At 43.5% G+C, this 19705-nt stretch overlaps 1 protein-coding gene across 3 annotated transcripts in view; it reads right to left on the bottom strand.

Annotated features, from left to right (window-relative positions):
- The window catches only part of SLC44A3 (solute carrier family 44 member 3), a 71890-nt gene that overhangs the window by 15876 nt on the left and 36309 nt on the right, over nt 1-19705 (bottom strand). For 2 of the 3 annotated variants that reach the window (XM_009001749.4, XM_009001752.5), the window contains exons 10-12: nt 19414-19579; nt 12182-12338; nt 9344-9430 (exon numbers count right to left, since the gene is read on the bottom strand). In XM_009001749.4, coding sequence (XP_008999997.3) covers nt 9344-9430; nt 12182-12338; nt 19414-19579 — 410 coding nt within the window. The remainder of the gene's footprint in view (nt 1-9343; nt 9431-12181; nt 12339-19413; nt 19580-19705) is intronic. The other variant, XM_009001750.4, reaches the window with a different exon arrangement.

Here is a 19705-nt window from a genome sequence, read left to right as displayed (position 1 = left end):
TTTTTTCTTTTTATGAATGCATTCTCTAGTCTCTGACCAATCATCACTTCCTTTTCCCAGCGAGTCTCAATGTCTTAGGACAAATAAGGATGGCAGCTGAGGAATATGCCCAGAGTCACTGCCTTGCTTAGAAGAGCATGGGCTTCAAGGTGGGCAGAGCCCTCAGACAGCAACTGTTCCAGACAAAGTGCAATGCCCCAAAGAATCCTGCTCTCTATCCTATGGGAAGAGGACACTTGGGGTAGGAGCTACTTAATGGTTTCATTTCATTTTCCACACCAAGTGAATTTGGGAAAACTTGAAGCTAATCTATTCTCTTCACATTTCTTGAGCACTGGGGGTAATGTTGACAACTTAGGTTGGAAAGTTCCCTTTTCCACTCTGGGCTGCTTCCCCACCTGGCCCTTGCCTAGCTGTGATCACAGATGATGGCCCAGCCTGGCTTAGCCTAGGCAGCGTGGCATCTACCACACACACTAACCTGTGGGCAGAAGGGCACAGGAGGAGTCAGCCTGAGCTGCCATATCCCCATAGCCAAACCCTGCTCGTCAGAACACACTGTTTTCACATGTCACCTGCTTCCTTCTTTAGGAGGAAACTGGATGTGCTAATTCCAAAGGTGGTTTTCTTAAAGTTAAAAACATGGGCAGTCTCCGTCAGCCCATATTTCCAGTGCACCTAGAACATGTCATGACAGGGAGGCACAAAGAACATAAAGTTGCTTCATGTTCCACAGGGAGCTCAGACTTGTCAAAGGCGGCTCAGATTTACACAAATGGCGACTCCTTGGATCAGCTGGCCCTTTAAACTAGTGTTGTTGGAAACACTCCCAGTTGCCTTTGCTACAATTAGTAAAAGGTGAGACCCCAACCTTCCCAGGACCCAAATGCTCCTCACCCTTCCGCTGCCACGAGAATAGGCTCGTCTTCCATGTTGCCCAAAAGATGGGGGAGATCTACATAGGGTTCCATTAAAGGGTACACCAGGGCAGCTCGTGTTGACCTACTGTGTAATGTGACACACCTGTCTGTCTTCAAGGATGCTCAGAAGGGCAAGGAATGAGAAGACAGAGGATAGGGAAAAGAATCAGAATGAACTCTGCCCACTGCGTAACCTGGTTGAGGCATTCAAGCCCTCTGAATCCCAGATTCCGCTATGAGGAGGGGAGGCTGTGTCATAAAGTTCTGGGTTTTGAGTTCCTGCCCTGTGGAAGGACTGTCCTAGTGGACTGGTGAAGACTTGTGTTTAAATCCCAGTGTGGGGCTGGTCTTGATTTCCCTGGCTTTGTGTTTCTGTGGTCAGGGCCTTCCTTTAGGCTAATGCCTCTCCTTTGTTTCAGGAAAGGAGGTGAACTTAGGGATGGACTGGGTGAGTTTGGAGGGAGCAGCGGAGAGCAGCCGGCTCAGGCCCTTCCTCACTCTCTTCTGGGATGTGCTTGTCAGCTGGAACACCCTTCCTCAGCTCCATAGAGACTTTCGCCTTGTCAGCTGCTTTGGTAAAGGGTGAGTTGGCCATTCTGATTCAGGGGCAAAACATTAACAAGCCGACTTGCCTACAGCTGTTCCTATGGTAATTTCCAATCAGATGACTTTGTATTCAAGGTGATGTTTTTAATCAGCTTGACTCTTGCATCTAACGACTATTCAGAACTTGGACAAGGAAGGAGAAATGACTTACCGGGTCTTCAAAACCTCAAGAGTCAAATCTGTTACTTTTCTCCTGTCTAACCTAGGGCAGGTTACTACTCAAGATCTCTGAACCAAAGTATGACCATCTGTTACAAAAATAATACACAGGCTTCTTTGTGAGGCTATAGGTATTAACCTATAAAGTAGCATAGTGACCGGCATACAGTAAGTGCCAGTAAGTGGCTTGTATTCTTGTTTTCAGGAGCTGCACACATGGGAGGAAGTCAAAGTCATTTGCACTGAACCCTCAATTGCCTCGAAGGAGTTCCCATATATAACTTTCCCTCCCTTTCCCATACAGTAATTCATTCAACAAACATTAGGTGCCTCTCCCAGAAGGCACTGAAATATCAAGTCAGGAAGCACTTCAGAGTACAATTTAACATGAGCCTTACCCCAAAGGACTGAGCACTAAGGCCCACTTGGAGAAGAGGGCTTTAGGCCTCACCCCCCTGAGCCCCGAGAATATGCCATAGCAGGTGGGAGCTGCTCCAGAAAGGCTGCTCCCAGGAAAGCCACAGCCACATGCCCAGCATCTTCTGAACCACGCACCAGGAAACACGAGTATCCAGTTTGTTTTCTCCCAGACAGCCTGGGGCCTCTAACCAATAGGTGTCTTAATTCCTTTCTATCTAAAGCCAGGGTAGCAGCATTTGCCACGCAACAGCTGCGTGTGGGGATTACCATTGTCTATAAATGAACCTTAATGCAAACTATCCTATTGACACACATGTGAGCTTCTTTCTGAAGCATGCACACATGAGGCATCTCTCCAGAGCTCTCACCATCAGCTGGCTGCCCAGAATAGCTCTACACCAGTCAGCGGGGGTGGAGGATTCAGAACCACTGCTGCTGCTGAAAGAATGGCTGTCTGGATGCTCTGTGATGAGACTACCTATTATGGCAATGCCAGCTTCTGAAAGAACTGTTTCTCCTTAAGAACCTTTACATCATTTTCCTAATCTAGTGAGATAAAGGGCACAATATTTATTACTTTTTTACTGAGATGCACATGCTGCTCTAGGAAAGGAGAAAAGAGAAGTCACTGGAGATCTGCCAACTGGCTTGGGGTGAACCAAACGAACCTGACGTGGAAAAGTCACTGAGTGCTTCAGCAATTGATGGACTACGAGAAAGAGTCATTGAAACAGAGCTAACTGCAAGGAAGGGGCTGGGGAAGAGAAGGTTGGAGATACTACAAAGTTCAGTCTGCCGAAAGGCTTAGAAGGTAGAGACATTATGTTCACTAAAAAAATTCTTGGCAGGCAGAGCAGGTTGGGGAGAGGCACTATCAGGTAGGAGGGGAGAGAGGTGTATATTTCCCCAGAAGCGGCAAGTTTTTCTCTGCCCTGACCTCCACAAGATTATCTGGGACCTTTCTGACCAGTATATTCTTTAGTAAGGAAGACTGGAAGCTGCTGGCATTTCTGATCAAATAGCAAGAGGCGACAATCTGTACATGTGTTTAGTAGATCTTATCTAGAGGGATGACAAAGGAAAGTAGGCCGCATGTTTACACACTGCATCAATGCATCAGGGTCACTTGGTTCCCTTCTCAAGGGGATGCAGCACAGATCCATCAGGCTCCCAGCTATCTTGCATAATAGCCCAAGGCAGAAAAGGGATGTGAAAGCCACTGGACATTACAGCACACTTCCACTGTGGGGAATGACCGAGGTGCCTGGCCTTTTACCGGAATCTCATCACCAGTTATTTTATTTATTTATCACAATATATTGTAGCAGCACTACCAGCAGGATCACTCTAAGTAGATACAGATAGATGGCTCTTTTTTTTTGAGACGGAGTTTCGCTGTTGTTACCCAGGCTGGAGTGCAATGGCGTGATCTCGGCTCACCGCAACCTCCGCCTCCTGGGTTCAGGCAATTCTCCTGCCCCAGCCTTCTGAGTAGCTGGGATTATAGGCGCTCACCACCATGCTCAGCTAATTTTTGTATTTTTAGTAGAGACGGGGTTTCACCTTGTTGACCAGGATGGTGTCGATCTCTTGACCTCATGAATCCAACCGCCTCGGCCTCCCAAAGTGCTGGGATTATAGGCGTGAGCCACCGCACCTGGCCAGATGGCTCCTCTTTGTTCATTCACATTATCAGACAACTCTACAAAATTCTGGTGGCTCAGAATTGAGGTAACATGAAACATCACTGATTTTTGTGATTCTGGGATAAGTCCTCACCATGGATAAAATAAAAGGTATATCATGAAGGGAAATGAGCCTGTCATTTTGGAACACCACAGGAAAACAAACAGCTCATATTGCTTTTCATTCTCCCCTCATTTCCCACATATGGCATCATCTCATGGCTTTGAGGCAGTGGGGTGGCACCCTGCATGCCCGCAGCTCTGGGCTGGATGCCATGACAAGGGTCAAAAAGTCACACAAGCACCTTGACGGTCACTGAACCTAAACTTTTCATTTCACAGAAGCTTAGCAAGGTTAAGAGACTCACCCAATGTACTCAAATAATGAAGAGGCAGAGGCAAACTGCTGCTATACCTGACTGAAGTCATTTTTATCTGGAAGCTTCTCCCAGGAGAGTGGTATAGATACAGTGGTTCCTGGACTTCTGACACCAGCTGACAGCTCACTGCCTATACCTATTCCTACTTCTGCTGGAAGAAGAACAAAGCATTGAAGAGGAAGGCAATGCTTAAAATGATAAAAATAGAATCAATTAAACAAAAGTCTGGGCACGGTGCCTCACAGCTGTAATCCCAGCACTTTGGGAGGCTCAGGAGGGCAGATCACCTGAGGTCAGGAGTTCGAGACCAGCCTGACCAACATGGAGAAACCCGATTTCTACTAAAAATATAAAATTAGCTGGGCGTGGTGGCACATGCCTGTAATCCCAGCTACTTGGGAGGCTGAGGCAGAAGAATTGCTTGAACCTGGGAGACAGAGGTTGCAGTGAGCTGAGATCATACCACTGCACTCCAGTCAGGGCAATAAGAGTGAAACTCTGTCTCAAAAAAATAAAAATAAATAAAACAAGAACTGAATAATCAACAGAGGTAAATGTTAATTAAGAATGACTGCAACTGAACAGTCAACTCAAGGCAACACTGGTGGCAGCAAAGTGTTCTTTTCCCAATTTGCAAATCCCAACTGTCTGCATGTGTACATTTACCAGTTTTGCAGGGTCACCAGGCATTGCCTCGGAAGCCAGATGTCTGAAAAGCATAATGAGTTTGAGTCCTTAAGAAACTATGTGAAGACATCAATTTGGGTTCATGAAGCACACATGTTAGTACGCTTTACTAACACATGCTCTACTTTATTGATTGGCAAAACAGCTCACTGTTGTATGCAAAAATGAAAAATATATGGAATTCTGCTATTTGCCTAACAAAATTGAAAAAAGGATTTTCTAGAATGTTCAGAATCAGTTTGGAACTATCAGAAAGAGTCCTGGGGACTACCAGTGAGTTTCATACTTAGAGGAACATTGACCTAAAGCCAACATCAGGGCTGGGACAGATGCATGTGTCCACAACGAATAAGAGATGTACACATAGGAAGACACTGCCATGAGGAACTGTGTACAGACCCCGTAAGAAACAGTAAGTATGGCTCTCCTGCTGAGTGCTTACCCTGTCTCAGCCAGTCCCCTGGGAAGTGCTGGGAGGTAGCAGGGAGGCTGTAAGGTCCCTTTGCCTGAAAGTCTCTGAGAATAGCCAGCCAAGACTCCCTGAAGCTTTGACCACTAACTTGACTGAGGAAAGAAGAAGGGGCCAGACCACCCTGACCAGCCTTTTCTGCATCAATAACTGTTTGGTGAGTTCATCATCTTCAATCCGCCTTCCCCTTTCCTGTCCTCCTCCACAAAAGTCTGCCATGTAACAAGATGTGCTCTGCCAGCGCAACTTGTCTGGACTTTGGCTTTGCAAGGAGTGGAAAATAATATCCTTAGGTGGTGGTCGAGTCCTCCTCTGGGTATTTTTAAATGCCCAGTAGTTAAGGGCTTGGGTCCTGGAGGACAAACAGGACTTGGATTTAAATTCTAGTTCTGCCACTGTGTGCCTTCTCTAAACCTCAATCTGAAGACACTATCTCAAAAACAAACAACTGGCCAGGTACAATGGCTCACACCTATAATCCCAGCACTTTGGAAGGCCGAGGTGGGTAAATCACCTGAGGTCAGGAGTTCGAGACCAGCCTGGCCAATGCAGGGAAACTCCATCTCTACTAAAAATACAAAAACTTAGGATGTAGTGTGGCAAATACCTATAGTCCCAGCCACTCTGGAGGCTGAGGCAGGAGAATCACTTGAACCCGGGAGGCAAAGGTTGCAGTGAGTTGAGATCATGCCATTGCATTAGAGTCTGGGAACAAGAGGAAACTCCATCTCAAAAAACAAAACAAAACAAAAACCTAACAATTGATATAATACAGGAAAAGTGCTCAGCATACAACTGGCAAACAGTTTACTGCCAATATCCATAGCTGTTATTTCTCTTGTTAGTAGCTGGTGATCTCCAGTAGGTGCTCCATACTCAGGTCCACCTTTTCTAGGAAATTTCCCCTAATTACAGAGTCAAATGACCTCTCCCAGTGACCAAGATTCCCCTTTTCTGAACTTCTACAGCCCTATCCCAACACTTAAACATGCGCTTTTCGGTACTGTCACATAATTGTCTCATATGCCCCTTACTGGCCCCTGCCCCCAGCAACTAGCTTGTCAGTTCCTTGGAGGCCTGGCTTTTGTGCTATACAGTAATGACTCTGTATCACCTCTGTATTGCCAGAGTCCTGGCCCCTATTATGCCCAGGTGGAAATGGTCTGCATACGGCATAAACACATGGTTGATGGATGAAGGCATGTGTGAGGTGAACATGTAATTTTTTCAGTATATACACAGTATTTATAATGTAGGGAGAAAAGTAAATGAGGAATGATGAGACTGAGAGTTTTATTCCCTACTCTGCGAGTGAATGCCTGTGCAGCCTTAGGCTGGGTGTTTACAAAATGCAGCAACTGCCACTGCCTCCCCACTAAGACTTAGTGAAGATGGATTAGGCTTTTAAAACGCAGTGGGAAAACCCAACCAGCTCCTTGATGTTAAATAAAGATGAGCATCTGAGTTTTGATTGTAACAAATGGATCTCATTCTCTTTCAGTATTTCCCAGCTCCTATTCCACAAAATGAGGAACATAAAATAGGGTTCAGCCCTTTTAAATCTGATTTCCAGAGACAGAGATGCCACAACTTACTAGGTGTCCCCTAGTAAGTCATTCCAATGCAAGTAAATTTCTGAAAGAGTGAATCTAAATTCCTTTTCTCATTTTACACTCACTTTCCTGTGTCTGCTGCCAAATGAGGCTGACAGTTGCTCTGATCACCATTTACAACCACCTTTAGTCTTAAACATCTTTATTTCATTCTGCTTTCCAGTAGTTGATTTAGATCAGAGGCGCCCCTTCCCTCCCCAGTAATAGTCACATCAATTCTTGTTTTTTCATTCTTCCTCCTCTTCCCAATCTCCTGAACCATAGACCTCTGAGCAACACCCACATCAGCTGGCACCACCTAGTTCTACAGGAGTCACCCCAAGGTAAAGGCACTGCGACAGCTGGTTTCGCCACAGCCTAGTGCACAGGCACCAGGATGAGAACCTGAAAGACCTATCCCTGTTTGCACCACTGACTCACTACAGGAGCTGTATCAAGGCTAGCTTAGTCTTTTTGTGAATCAGGGATCACTACTGTCATCGACGCATATGTTATAAGAAGTCATCACCTTTACAATGGTCATTATGGAGTGGTTAACATTAATGTCACTTATGAGCTTGGAAACGTTTTAAACTACCAAGGGAAATGGTGCTGGATTAATTAAGGTGGTGAAATTTCAGAAGGCAGAAAAATACATACCTCAGGATAATAGGGCAAAGAAAACAAATGTGAAAATGGGACCAGAGGTTTTCAAATGTGCTTTAGCAGCAGAGACCTGTCTTCAAATGAAACCTTCAGCACACTCCCACCCCTAAACCTTATAAAGTGGAGCTGCTCTGGCTGCAAGGCCCGGCAGGTGAGGCATGGTATGGGGCCAGGACCCACCCTTCCTCCACCTCACCCATTTTTCTGCCTTCCTCACATGGTGGTCCCGACGGTGTCCACAGGAGCCGTTAGGCTTCCAGGGGTCAGAATGAAAACCATCAGTGAAAGAGGGATGCAGAAAGTACCTGAATTCCCATAATACAGTGAGAGGGGATGACAGGTCAACCCTAGGGCCTTGTAGGCCCATATGGCCAGCATATTTGTATATCAATGGTCTCATTCATTGTTTTTGTCTTTCTACTCTCTCTCTCTGTTTCTTAGCCTTGATTTTTCATGCATATATATTTAATCATAGTTAATACATTTTTGCAATGCATCTTAAAATATTTATGGAGTAAGTTGGTGTCTGTATACATCCACACAGCTAAAACATCTTACACCATGACAAATGTATTCAAAAGATTTGGACTGAATATTGACATATGACAAGTTATATGTCCGCCCCATTCTGAAAGCTCCTATGCTATTTGATTGTGTTTTATACATGCTGGCTTGCAAGAATCCAGATGAAAACTGAATATAGTCTAAAATGTTCTCCAAGATCCTTAAGAGCCTAAAAATAGACCTTACTATAAAAAGGCTACATTTTTCCCTGAATAATGAAAAGTATTTTAAACACCACTTATAAGACATTAAACATAGATGGTCTAATTAGTCTCTTTACTTCTAAAGGCTTCTGAAGGTACATTTCTTAGGGAGGGGGCAATTATAAGAAGTACTTTTCTAAGTGAGATTTCTGTGAACATTAAATTTATAAAACAATCCGCTAACTTACAAAAATACTGCTTTGTGTAAATTTGACTAAGGGCTATTAAAATCTAAATGATCTATGGAAAAGTACAACATATTTAAATTTCCATCAATTTGAAAAATTCAGGAGAGAAAAAAAATCTGAAATCCAAACAATTGCAAGATATAATTTTTATAATTTTAAAGGAACATTTATAGCTTGAAAAGGAAAAATTGATGAAACCTATGAAAATTAGGGAGGCAATTCTTTTCCTAGTTCAGGAAAATTATAGTTCTTAGAGAAGACACTGAAAATTAACTCTTCGTTGATATACATTCATTATGCTAGGGTTTTTAAATACTCCCTCCCCTCTTTATCCGAAAAGAGGAAGACTTTTTTTTTTAGAATTCAAAACATGGCTTTAATGGCTTATGGTTCTAGGGTACGGTCTGCAAACCACAGCCCAGGAGCCAGCTCCATTATACCACCTGCTTTCCTCTGGCAGGAGCTAAGAACAGTTTTTACAATTTTACAATGGCTGGGAAAAAATCAAAACCAAAAAAAGAATAATTCTTGACATGTAAAAATAATATGAAATTCAGATTTCAGTGTTGATAAGTAAAGTTGTATTAGAACATAGCCATATCCATTCGTTGACATTTTGCCTACGGCCACTTACCTGTCATGATGGCAGAACTGAGTGGTTGTGACAGAGAGACCGGTCCGAAAGCCTTAAATATTTATACAATTTGGACCCTTAGAGAAGAATTTGCCAAACCTTCACCTAAGAGATGGAGCCCACTCTTGGACCCTTCTGTGTGTTCTTGAGGCAAGAGGTAGGAGACGTACCTGGTTGAGATGGAGCAGGTATTTGTCAAGACACCAGAAACAGCCATAACAGCATCGGAACAAGTACCTCAACAATGCACCATGCTGCTGGATCAGGCGGAAACCAAAGGAGCAGAGTCAAAAACAACACAGGAGAGAAGGCAAGCAGGCAGTTTCTGAGGAAACAGTTCTGACTTAAGCACCTGGGAAACACTGGTGGGTGGGAGTTCTATTTTGCGCATACTAATACTACTAATTATGGTTCTAGTATTACTGAGGAGCAATGTTTCTCTCTTGTGGACTTACCTGTTAGGGGTGCTGTTAACCTCAGCAGAAAGGGAGGCCAGTCCATACTGAACAGTAAAGGAAAAGCAGGCCTTCTGGTTCCAGTAAAAACAGTCTTTCCTCCCCCTTTATCTGCCCTTAAGTGTCGGATGGTACACTTTGCTTTTTCAAAGCAGAGTTTATATTCATGAAGAAGTCACAAGCTGGGCTCAGTGGCTCACACTTGTAATCCCAGCACTTTGGGAGGCTGAGGAGGGCGGATTACAAGGTCAGGAGTTCAAGACCAGTCTGGCCGACATAGCGAAACTATCTCTACTAAAAATACAAAATACTAGCTGAGTGTGGTGGTATGTGCCTGTAAACCCAACTACTCAGGAGGCTGAGGCAGCAGAATCAAGTGAACCTGGGAGGCAGAGGTTGCAGTGAGCCGAGATCATGCCATTGCACTCCAGCCTGGGCAACAGTGTGAGACTCCATCTCAAAAAAAAAAAAAAAAAAAAATTCATATCCCAGAAACCAAAAAACAAATAATGCACTGTAGATACTAGTTATGTGCCCACATAAGTAAAGCATCAAGTTTAACTTTGGGGGAAATAAATCCTGCAGTGATTTTTTTTTTTTTAGGACTGATGTTTGAGGGATAAATTACTCCTTTGAAATATAACTTGAACTTGTGCATAGCTCAAGAATGAATACTTAAATGAACCTCTTGGGGGAGGGGTGCTTGGAGGCATCCTAACCACTCTCCAGAGTGAAAACATCCCTGAAAACAATCCTGAAATAGCCTAGGATGAGGACCCCAGGAATAACTCAGCCTTATATGGACATTTTCTCATCCCAGTGTTAATTCAATTGGATGAAACTTGATCTGGACACTTCTCAGCCTGGCTGTGTTGGTGAATGAGCCTATTTAACTAGCAAAAATCACACGGTGGCGGTGTGAAATGTTTAAGTTGTAGACACAGTGCTGGGCAGTAAGGCTGCTGAGGAGGAAATTTTTTTTTTAACCTAAGAAAGGACACATTTTCCCAATAGTGACATCATTAAAAGCAATTTTGGCCCTTGGTCCTTGTGGGATCTGGGAAGTGATAAATAACCTTTTAGACCTCGGTCAGAGAGACCTTGGGCCTTCCACTGACTTCTCTTTTAGACTTATGAAAGCCTGTTTCCCCAGGGAGTTTAAGATGCCTAGCTTTAGGAGGGACAGCAAGCTCCCCAATGCTCATTAATTTATGATTATCTATTATGAATCACACACACACACATCACAAATAGATTTAAAATAAAACGCTGTCCTGTTCTTCAAGAAATCCTGCAAGTTTCCTAAGACTGAAGGATTGATTCCAAAATGCAGGAGCCAGAAGTAGCTAGTTTTGTCCTGGATACGGAAATGCCTCTTCAAGTCACCAAAATGTGGCCAAGCAAAATATTAATAGAAATCCAAGAAAATAATTCTACAATCAGGGGCAACTGCTTAGCATGCATTTCCAGATAAGGAAGCCAGATAATTTTATGTAGTATCTAATCAATTGCTTCTAATTGATATACTAAATCCTGATTATAGATTTTAAAATATCAACAATTCAGATATCTTTTTAAAAAGCAAATGAAAGCAATTCTAAAATATAATGTAAACCTATGGGTAAAATGTCCTCAATTTACTAAGGACACATAGCTACACCTGAAAGGTTGGAATCAGGTAAGTTTGTGAAACTGACCAAGTCACCAACTCTGAGGTGGTGATGGGGGAGAGATTAACATTGTGTGAGAACAGAAGGGTTGGGAAAAGTCCAATCTTCCCTTGTTTGGCAGGCCAGAAATACCATGAGAACAGCTGTTTTCCTGGTGTTCTGGTTTCCACTGGCATTCATAACCAAATGTGCATGGAAATAAAAACCAGGGAGGAGAAATCCCCCAGGCACAAAAGCCCTACAGTTTTCTGTCCTTTGAGCTGAGATGGAGGTCAGCTTGCCCACGTCACTCTCAAGTGCATGTGTGCACACACGTGTACACACACACATACACACTCATGTACACTCATTCAAACACTCTCCTTTTCTCCCTCCCTCCTCACACAGGCCAGGAATTTCCCATGACACCTTCTAGGAAACGCAAAAGGCAGGCAATATTTTAGCATTAAAACAGAAATGAGCAAATATTCCTATCTTATAGTGTATTTTTTCACTTTAAAAAAGCATGATTAAAAAAGAAACAAAAAAAAGCGTGATAAATGTTTACAAAAAGTTGTTTAAATTTCACCTTAAGAGTTCATCCCAATTGTTCTGTATTTGTATAAGAAGGAAAACCAGTGAACTCAGAACTAATCCCTCTCCACTCCATCTCCACCACATTGGAGAAAACCCAATAAACAAAACCATAAACAAAACAGAGACTCTGGGAAAATAAAAGGTTTGCTGGGAGAGGCGGGGAATGGGAGCTGGGGAGCACAAGAGCTTTCTGCTCGGACGCTGTTGCAGGTCACATTTCTGTCCTGGGAGCCGCTGTAGTTTTCCAGTAATTAAGTTTTTGGCAACCCAAACACGGAACATGCTGTGTATCAGGAGACAGCCTTACCTGCTGTTTCAGGGCGTTATGCATGTACATGACAATGATTCTTGGAATCCTCACCACAGGGATTAAAAATGACCCTTTCACAACAGTTCCTTGATGGTAGAAGAAGAGAATGGAGAGAGACGAAAGGATGGGATGATCAGGAGGGTCACTTTGACTTCTGGAAATAGGAAAAAAGACAGCATTTTAAAAACACTTTTTATAAAGCAGCAAAATCTCTCTGGTTCCAATCATCCGTGGCAGTAACAACTTAGAAAGTTGTGACGCAATAAGCATTTGGCACACTTTTTATACTCCTTGGTAGCTTCGGTTAAATTGTTTCTTGGATTAATTTAATTCGTTTTGGTGCCACTCAATGCTACAAAGAATATAAAACAAACAAACAAAAAATTAAAAAAAATATTGATGAGTTAAAAAAGTGTTCCTCTTTATAATGCCTAGCCCATCCACCAACCCTTTAGCCTATTCATCTCATTTTCACTTTCGGAAGTTTAATTGTAGCACAGTCTCCAAGGTTTGATTACACAGGACTATACGTAAATATTGCCAGCATTTGCCTAGTGATTAAAAATCATCACATCACTTGACCAGGGTCAGTGGCCAGAGAGGCAACAGTGAACTCCCGTTACAGGGAGGGGACAGAGAGCCCCGGGTGCTTGGCTTCTGCGCAGCTCTAGGCTCCCCAAATCCTGCTGGTTTCTACTCTGCTCTTTAAAGGTCACTCCAGTGTGAATCATTTACGGGACTTGTCATGACGCAGCTCCCAAGAATGTGTACAAGTCAGTTTCACAGGCAGGGAAAAAAGTGAGAAAGAACAGAATGGGCACAGCTGTCATTCTCCCCCAAACCTGAAGATAAAACAAAGGAGCGGGGGCTGGTGCCGCCCCAGGGGTGACCCTCTGAATTCCCGCTAAAGCCAATTCTAGAAAATAAGGCCTTTCTGAGAAGCAACTTCATAGATTCCCAGTGAAGCTTGGTTTCTTTATAATGGATTATTCTACAACTTGCTCTGGTTGCTAATAAGTCACTATGAATTAAGGTTTTGACAGCAGCCTAGGTTTTGAGAGAGGAAAAGGAAGGCAGCCAAAAATGTTTCAAGAGTTGGCAATGGCTGCATTTTGCTGTTACTCAAATCAGCCAGGAAGAAAAAGAGAACATGAAAGTAATATCGGGAGCTGAAAAACTGCAACCCAGTTGTCCCACAAAAAGAGGGGTGTGTGTTTCAACCCAGTATTATTTAAAGTAGGAAAAACCATGGAAGCTATTGCTAATAGGAATTTATTTTGATCGGATAAACTAGAAGAGTAGTGTAGGCCAGGAAAATCTGACACATTTTTTTCCCTTTCCTCACTTTTTTTAAAAGGAAGAATGTTTACTTTTCCATTGAGGAGATTTATGTGCCTTAGAACTTATTATGGTGCTCAAGAGGAGATGCAGGGAGAAGAGGATACCACCTGCTTTCCATCTGGCAGGGAAACAAATGATTCATAGGCCACTGGGCCTCAGGGTTAGCCCTCCAGGTATTGAAGTGTGGGGTTAGCCATTAGCCTTCTGAGTTTTCACTGCAGTGGGGTTAACCATTTCAGGCAGAGGACCGCCTGCACTGCCTCAGCTTCCCTGGTCCATAACACATCCTGGTTATGGCTCGAGGCTCTGCAAGGCTTGTTGGCTGGAAGACCCACAGGTTCTAGAAGCTGGGTTATCACATAATGAGACAGGGAACTTAAAACGAGGGCCCTTTAAACCCAAGCCAGCTTGCAGAGCCAGGAGTCACTCAATACCTGCCCTCAAAACTAGAAACAGCCCTACAGAGAAAAAGGCTAATGAAGTGGCATGTCTCTGAGGCCCCCACCTTCTCCTCTCAGACTCATTTCCATGTTCAAAGGTAACGTCATCCTGCTACCTCTCCCCTGCTGTGTGTGTGTGGCTGTGCCTCCAGCCTTGTCTCCCTCACAACCAGACAAACCTGCCTTCAGGAAGAGGATCTGACGCACCCAGTGATGCTAAACATAATACTTATCTCTGGACTTATTCATATTTAAAGAATTGACCTGGGGGACAGCATTGCAGTGTTGAGCATATGGGGCAACCCAGCAATGAGTTTCTCAGGAGCCTGGAGAGGACTGGGTCCCCAGTCAGGCGTCCTCATCTCTCTCTAGACCTTCCCACTGGGCCACATCTACCCCGATTCTGTGGGTAGTGGCCCCAAGGAAGACATGGGCAGTGTTAGAGGGTAAGGTGACTCCAGCATGTGCCCCATGAAGCCCAGCTTCCCCCTTCTTTTGGATGTGTGGCTGTTTTGAGTGCTAATAGTGCCTGGCTCCCAGAACAACGAGACAGGTCCCCAGAATACATCAATCCAAGTTGGGGGGCAAAGGGTTTCCTGGTCCCATCCATCCAAGTCCTCTGACACCTCTGGGTCATGGTACCAAGTACTGTTTGTAACTTCCAGTCCCATCAGACAACACAGTGCACACAGCCAGGCAAGTCACACCACGGTCCTAGGGACAAGCTTTAGCTCTAGTTATATCCAGCCTTGTGCTCACTAAAAATTCTTCTGACTTTATAGAAAATTGATTTTGTGCTAAGGCTGCTGGACTAGGTGTGGGCTGCATGGGACGAATGGCCTCCAACATAAAGCTGGTCCCAGCAAAGGACCATGTGGTTTCTGCAGAGACCATGTCCCTTGCTGTATTTCTTAAAATAAGATCACTGCAAATGGGGCTTGGAGAGCTGAGAAGGCTGTATGCTTCTTTCTAATTCTACAGAAAATGAAAATTGTCTTTATTATAAGGAAGAGCATTCTTTAACTGGCCTGGGTAATTCTTGCTACGTTAGGAAATTCATCTGTCTCTACCTAAATTCTGTAGACTCTGCTGTGAATCCATTTCCTCTTCTCCCTCAGCAGATCCAAAGCAGCTGGAAACCATCTTTCGTATATTTGAAAACGATGATGAAGCTATGCCTCAAGTGTCCCTTCAACCACCTTAAATGGTTCTAGCTTCTTCCTGTCACATCCCTAACAGCACCTTTATGGCTCTCAGTTGACCCCTCTTCAATCAAATGGTTGTAAAGAGTAAATTCTACAGATCGCCCATACTCTGGTACCCGATGGTCTTTGTACGAACTCTTCTGCACTCTTAGTGCTTAAATGAATGACAAAGATGAATGCACCCTGGCTATATTTAATCCTCACCCTGAGTGCAGGCCAGAAAAGGACACAAAGAATTGTGAACTTTGAGATAAGAAAAAACCTTGAGGTTTCAAAATTAGGCAGAAAATCAAAAAGGAAGCAGAGCTCTTTAATAAATGGAATAGTTGTGCTAAAAATAAATCATTGGTATATTATAAATTATTTTTTAAATCAAAGAAATATGTAAAGTATCTTACAAACCCAGAAAGCACTGCTAGGCTTAATAGGAAAAACAGCAGTTTTCTTCCCTCATTCATAATTCTCTCTCCCTAGAGATAATACTGTAGTTGTTTTAGAGAACTCACCTCCATACCTCAAAATTACATGTTCTTACTGCTATTTCTTGATTTTTCAGCTTCAGATATTGTCTAGTAACTTTTCTGCTAGGAAAGATTCTGGTTTCATTGCCTTACACAGCCTAACTTCCCCAAACCCCATCACATGCATGCTCCCATCCTTTCTTCCAATATAATCACATCAGATTATTAATGCTTAGTGTTTGTTATTCATACATGAATAATACGTGCTGGAAACAATATTCACAACGAATCCAAGCAGTACATTCCAATTATTTCCCTTCCTGTACAACTTTTTTTTTTCTGAAGTTGTTACATATTTTTTATTAGCTTGGATGTCCATGGGCATCACCGAATGCTTCACCAATGCCTAATGCTTTTCTCAGCATGTTCGAACGCACCTGGTATTCCCTCAGTTCCATTTTCTGTTCATGGTGACATCTGTCCTGGAACCCACTGTCTACCTTAGACTGGATGCTTTCTATACCTGCTGCATAGCTACCCTCCTGAGAATTCTTTTCTCTTCTCGAGCCTGTTTTCTGAAACTCATGTTTTCCTCTGGCTTACTTATTAGTTTCAGCAGGGAATATCCCGCCTCGAAAAGATGTGGGCAGGGAAATTTTGGGACTGGCTGCGCATGACTATTCTTCTTTACCCTTGACTGGTAGTAGGACTAGGTATAGCACTCTATACTAGGTATAGACGGGCTATACAATTCTAGGTTGCAAATAATCTTTCACCAGACTTCTACAGCCTTGCTCTACTGTCTTTCTGGTTCAGAGTTGCTGTTGAAAGTCAGATCCTATTCTGGTCCTTGATCCTTTGCCTGTGATCTTTTTTCCCTCGGGAAGCTTCTGGGATCGCTTTACTTGCGTCCTCCAGCCCTGGGAAATTTTCTTTGCTAATTCCTCTCTTTCTTCTGTGTGTTTTTTTTTTTTTTTGTTGTTGTTGTTCTGTATTTCTGGAACTCATATTAGTCAGATACTGGGTCTCCCAAATTTATCCTCTTTTAATCCTTTCTCTCTTATTTCATAGCGCTTTGTCTTTTTATTCTACCTTCCGAAAGAGTTTGTCCACTTTGTATTTTAATCCTTCAACAGAAAATTGTCACTTTTGTAATCACACTTACAATTACTCAGGGGTCTTGTTTCCTCACTATGCACTTCTCTTGTTAGTGGGAGGGGGTCCTAGCAATATATCTTTGCTTCTCTGATGACATTATAGCTTGTTTTATAGTTTCCTTTTGCTCATTTTGTTTAATAATCACTGGTGAACAGTTCAAGTTGAAGAGTGAGGCTCTCCAGAATGACCTGGAAGCTCTGTGTGAGGAATGTTAATTGTCGTCTGACGAGCTTCACTGTTTTGCTAGGAGTCAGGAAATCCATTTCATTGGGGGGCCCCATGTGGCACTATCTGTAGGTCTTACTTTGAGTTAGGTAGTTTCTCCGTAAAAGCATCCTCTAACCTCTTCCTAGGGAATATCAAATGAGCTGCCAACGTTCTGGGAGCTGAACTGTGGAATGTGGGGTACTGATGTGTGTGTGTGGGGCCTCGCTTCAGTGTTTAGGCTTTTTACTCTTCTGCTTATAGTACAGAGACTTGCCCCAGCCTCAACTGTACCTGATACTCCAAGTCCAGGCCTTCTCTGGTTTCTCTGGAGAACAAATTTCCCTGTCTCAGCTGGTGTGGATTTGGGAGTCTACTCCTTAGGAAGGCTTTCAGCTAATCTTAGGAATGGCTTTTATCCTTGAATTCCTGAGTCTTTCTGGGATTCTGTGGCTCACTTCAGGCTGCATCTTATTTGCACCGCTTCATGCAGCCAGCATACACAGACAGGCTGCTGCTTCTGCTTTCTCCAGGTGGAGCTCAGGAGCACCGCTCCACCTCCCTCTCCTCCGCTCTCACCATCTGGTTAGTGTTTCTCATCTGCTGTCATTGCCTCTGTTTCTCACTGTCCTGGTGTGTTTATGCCTGTTTCAATCTTTCATGATTTTTTGAGTGGCTGGAGAGAGGGAAGGGATTCGAAGATAAGTGTATATGCCTCACTGGAACTCCAAATGAGAAGTCCTCATTGAAAATGCTTTGGTTTTGTCATTCTAAGACACCACAAAATTGCTGTCAGGCAAATATTACTTGCTAGCCTTTGGTTAGAATATCCTCTTTGCTCCCCTACTTGGGAGCAAGCAATACACACAACCCACCCCCAGCTGCTTGTAGGTTCTCAATGCCAAGGGCAACAGACCCTCTATGAGTCCTCTGGAGCCTCTAATGAGGGAGGTTTCAGAACTGCACACTACATTAAAAACCCACAGTGCTCCTGGCCATGCATGGTGGCTCACCACTGTAATCCCAGCACTTTGGGGAGGCCGAGGTGGGCGGATCATGAGGTCAAGAGATCAAGACCATCCAGGCCAACATGATGAAACTCTGTCTCTACTAAAAATACAAATTTAGCTATGCATGGTAGCACGCACCTGTAGTCCCAGCTATTTGGGAGGCTGAGGCAGGAGAATCGCTTGAGCCTGGGAGGCAGAGGTTGCAGTGAGCCAAGACCACACCACTACACTCCAGCCTGGCAACAGGGCAAGACTCCGTCTCAAAAAAAAAAAAAAAAAAAAAGAAAAGAGAAGAAAAATGAAAAAGTAACCCACGGTGTTCCTTATCGTCAGGAGGAAACTGCTCAATGGCAGGAATCACCCCTGGTGGACTGTCTCTCCCCATGAAGCTCATGTTTCTCTATCATTTGGTCTGAGAGGTTGGAGGAGGATCAGCCCTATGTAGAGTAAACTTTCTGTTCTGAGTCCAGCTCTGACATTGCCCTTGCTGGGCTCCTCTGTCCTGTGGGATCTCACTGACGTGGGGTGAGAGTCCCACACAGAAGAGGTAAAGAGTTCAGGGGTGTGTGTGTTTGGATGTGTCCTCAATTGCTTTCAGAGGTGATGGGGATATAAGCAGAGAAGCAAGTAACTAATTCACTAGTACTTAACTATAATATAAATTATATTTTGTGGGTACATACAATTCCTTTAGGATTAATTTTCCCCCCAAGCAAATGTTATTGGATTTTGCAGAGCAGAAAGTGAGGCTCACAGAGTTTACTGAAGCATATTCAAAATAGACCAGTAATTTTTTTGTCTAAAGTCAATTTGGATGGATATTCATAAGGGAGTTCGACACTTCCTTTTTTTTTTTTTTTTTTTTTTAATATTAAAAGAATGGCAGGTATGGTGGCTCACTCACGCCTGTAATCCCAGCACTTTGGAAAGCCAAGGCAGGTGGATCACAAGGTCAAGAGTTCAAGACCATCTTGGCCAACATGGTGAAACCCCATCTCTACTAAAAATACAAAAATTAGCCGTGCATGGTGGCAGGTGCCTGTAGTCCCAGCTATTTAGTAGGCTGAGGCAGGAGAATCACTTGAACCTGGGAGGCGGAGGTTGCAGTGAGCAGAGATTGCACCACCATGCTCCAGCCCCTTTTTATCTTTCAAGTCTAAGCAATGTGATCTCTCCCTGTTTGGCTTCTTTCTCAATTTTCCAGCTTAAAGCAAAAGAGGTTGGAAATGTGACAGATTTAGGGCATAATATTTCTTCTCACCATCAAATGAGCATACAGCCTAATTTTTAGCTTAGTCTTTTATTCTTGCCAACTCATTTTAAGGGGCTAGGTCAACATTCCCAAATATCTTTTGATATATTAACATGAAGCACATAGATAAACCAATAGAAAACAAACACTGGACCTACCTGTTGAAATAACGAGTAACCACTGCTCCAGCTACAGTCATTTGCTGGCACGCAAGGATGAATTCACTAGTCCAGATGAGGCCAATTAAATGGTACCACCACATGTACCGAATACCTGAAAGGGGCTTATATTCCACTTGGCCACCTTCCATAACCTGGGCAGTTCCTAAAGTTTAAAACACAAACATCCTTTATATCAGTGTTTTCCTCAGCACGAACCATAGTTCAACAAGCCGTGTTTCTTTATGCCTGGCCTTTGGCATTACATAAAACAGATGTCAAAGTCAAGTAC

Source organism: Callithrix jacchus, chromosome 7 (assembly GCF_049354715.1).
Source record: "Callithrix jacchus isolate 240 chromosome 7, calJac240_pri, whole genome shotgun sequence".
In the NCBI taxonomy this organism is placed as follows: domain Eukaryota; kingdom Metazoa; phylum Chordata; class Mammalia; order Primates; family Cebidae; genus Callithrix; species Callithrix jacchus.
This window is presented reverse-complemented; position numbering and strand designations above follow the sequence as displayed.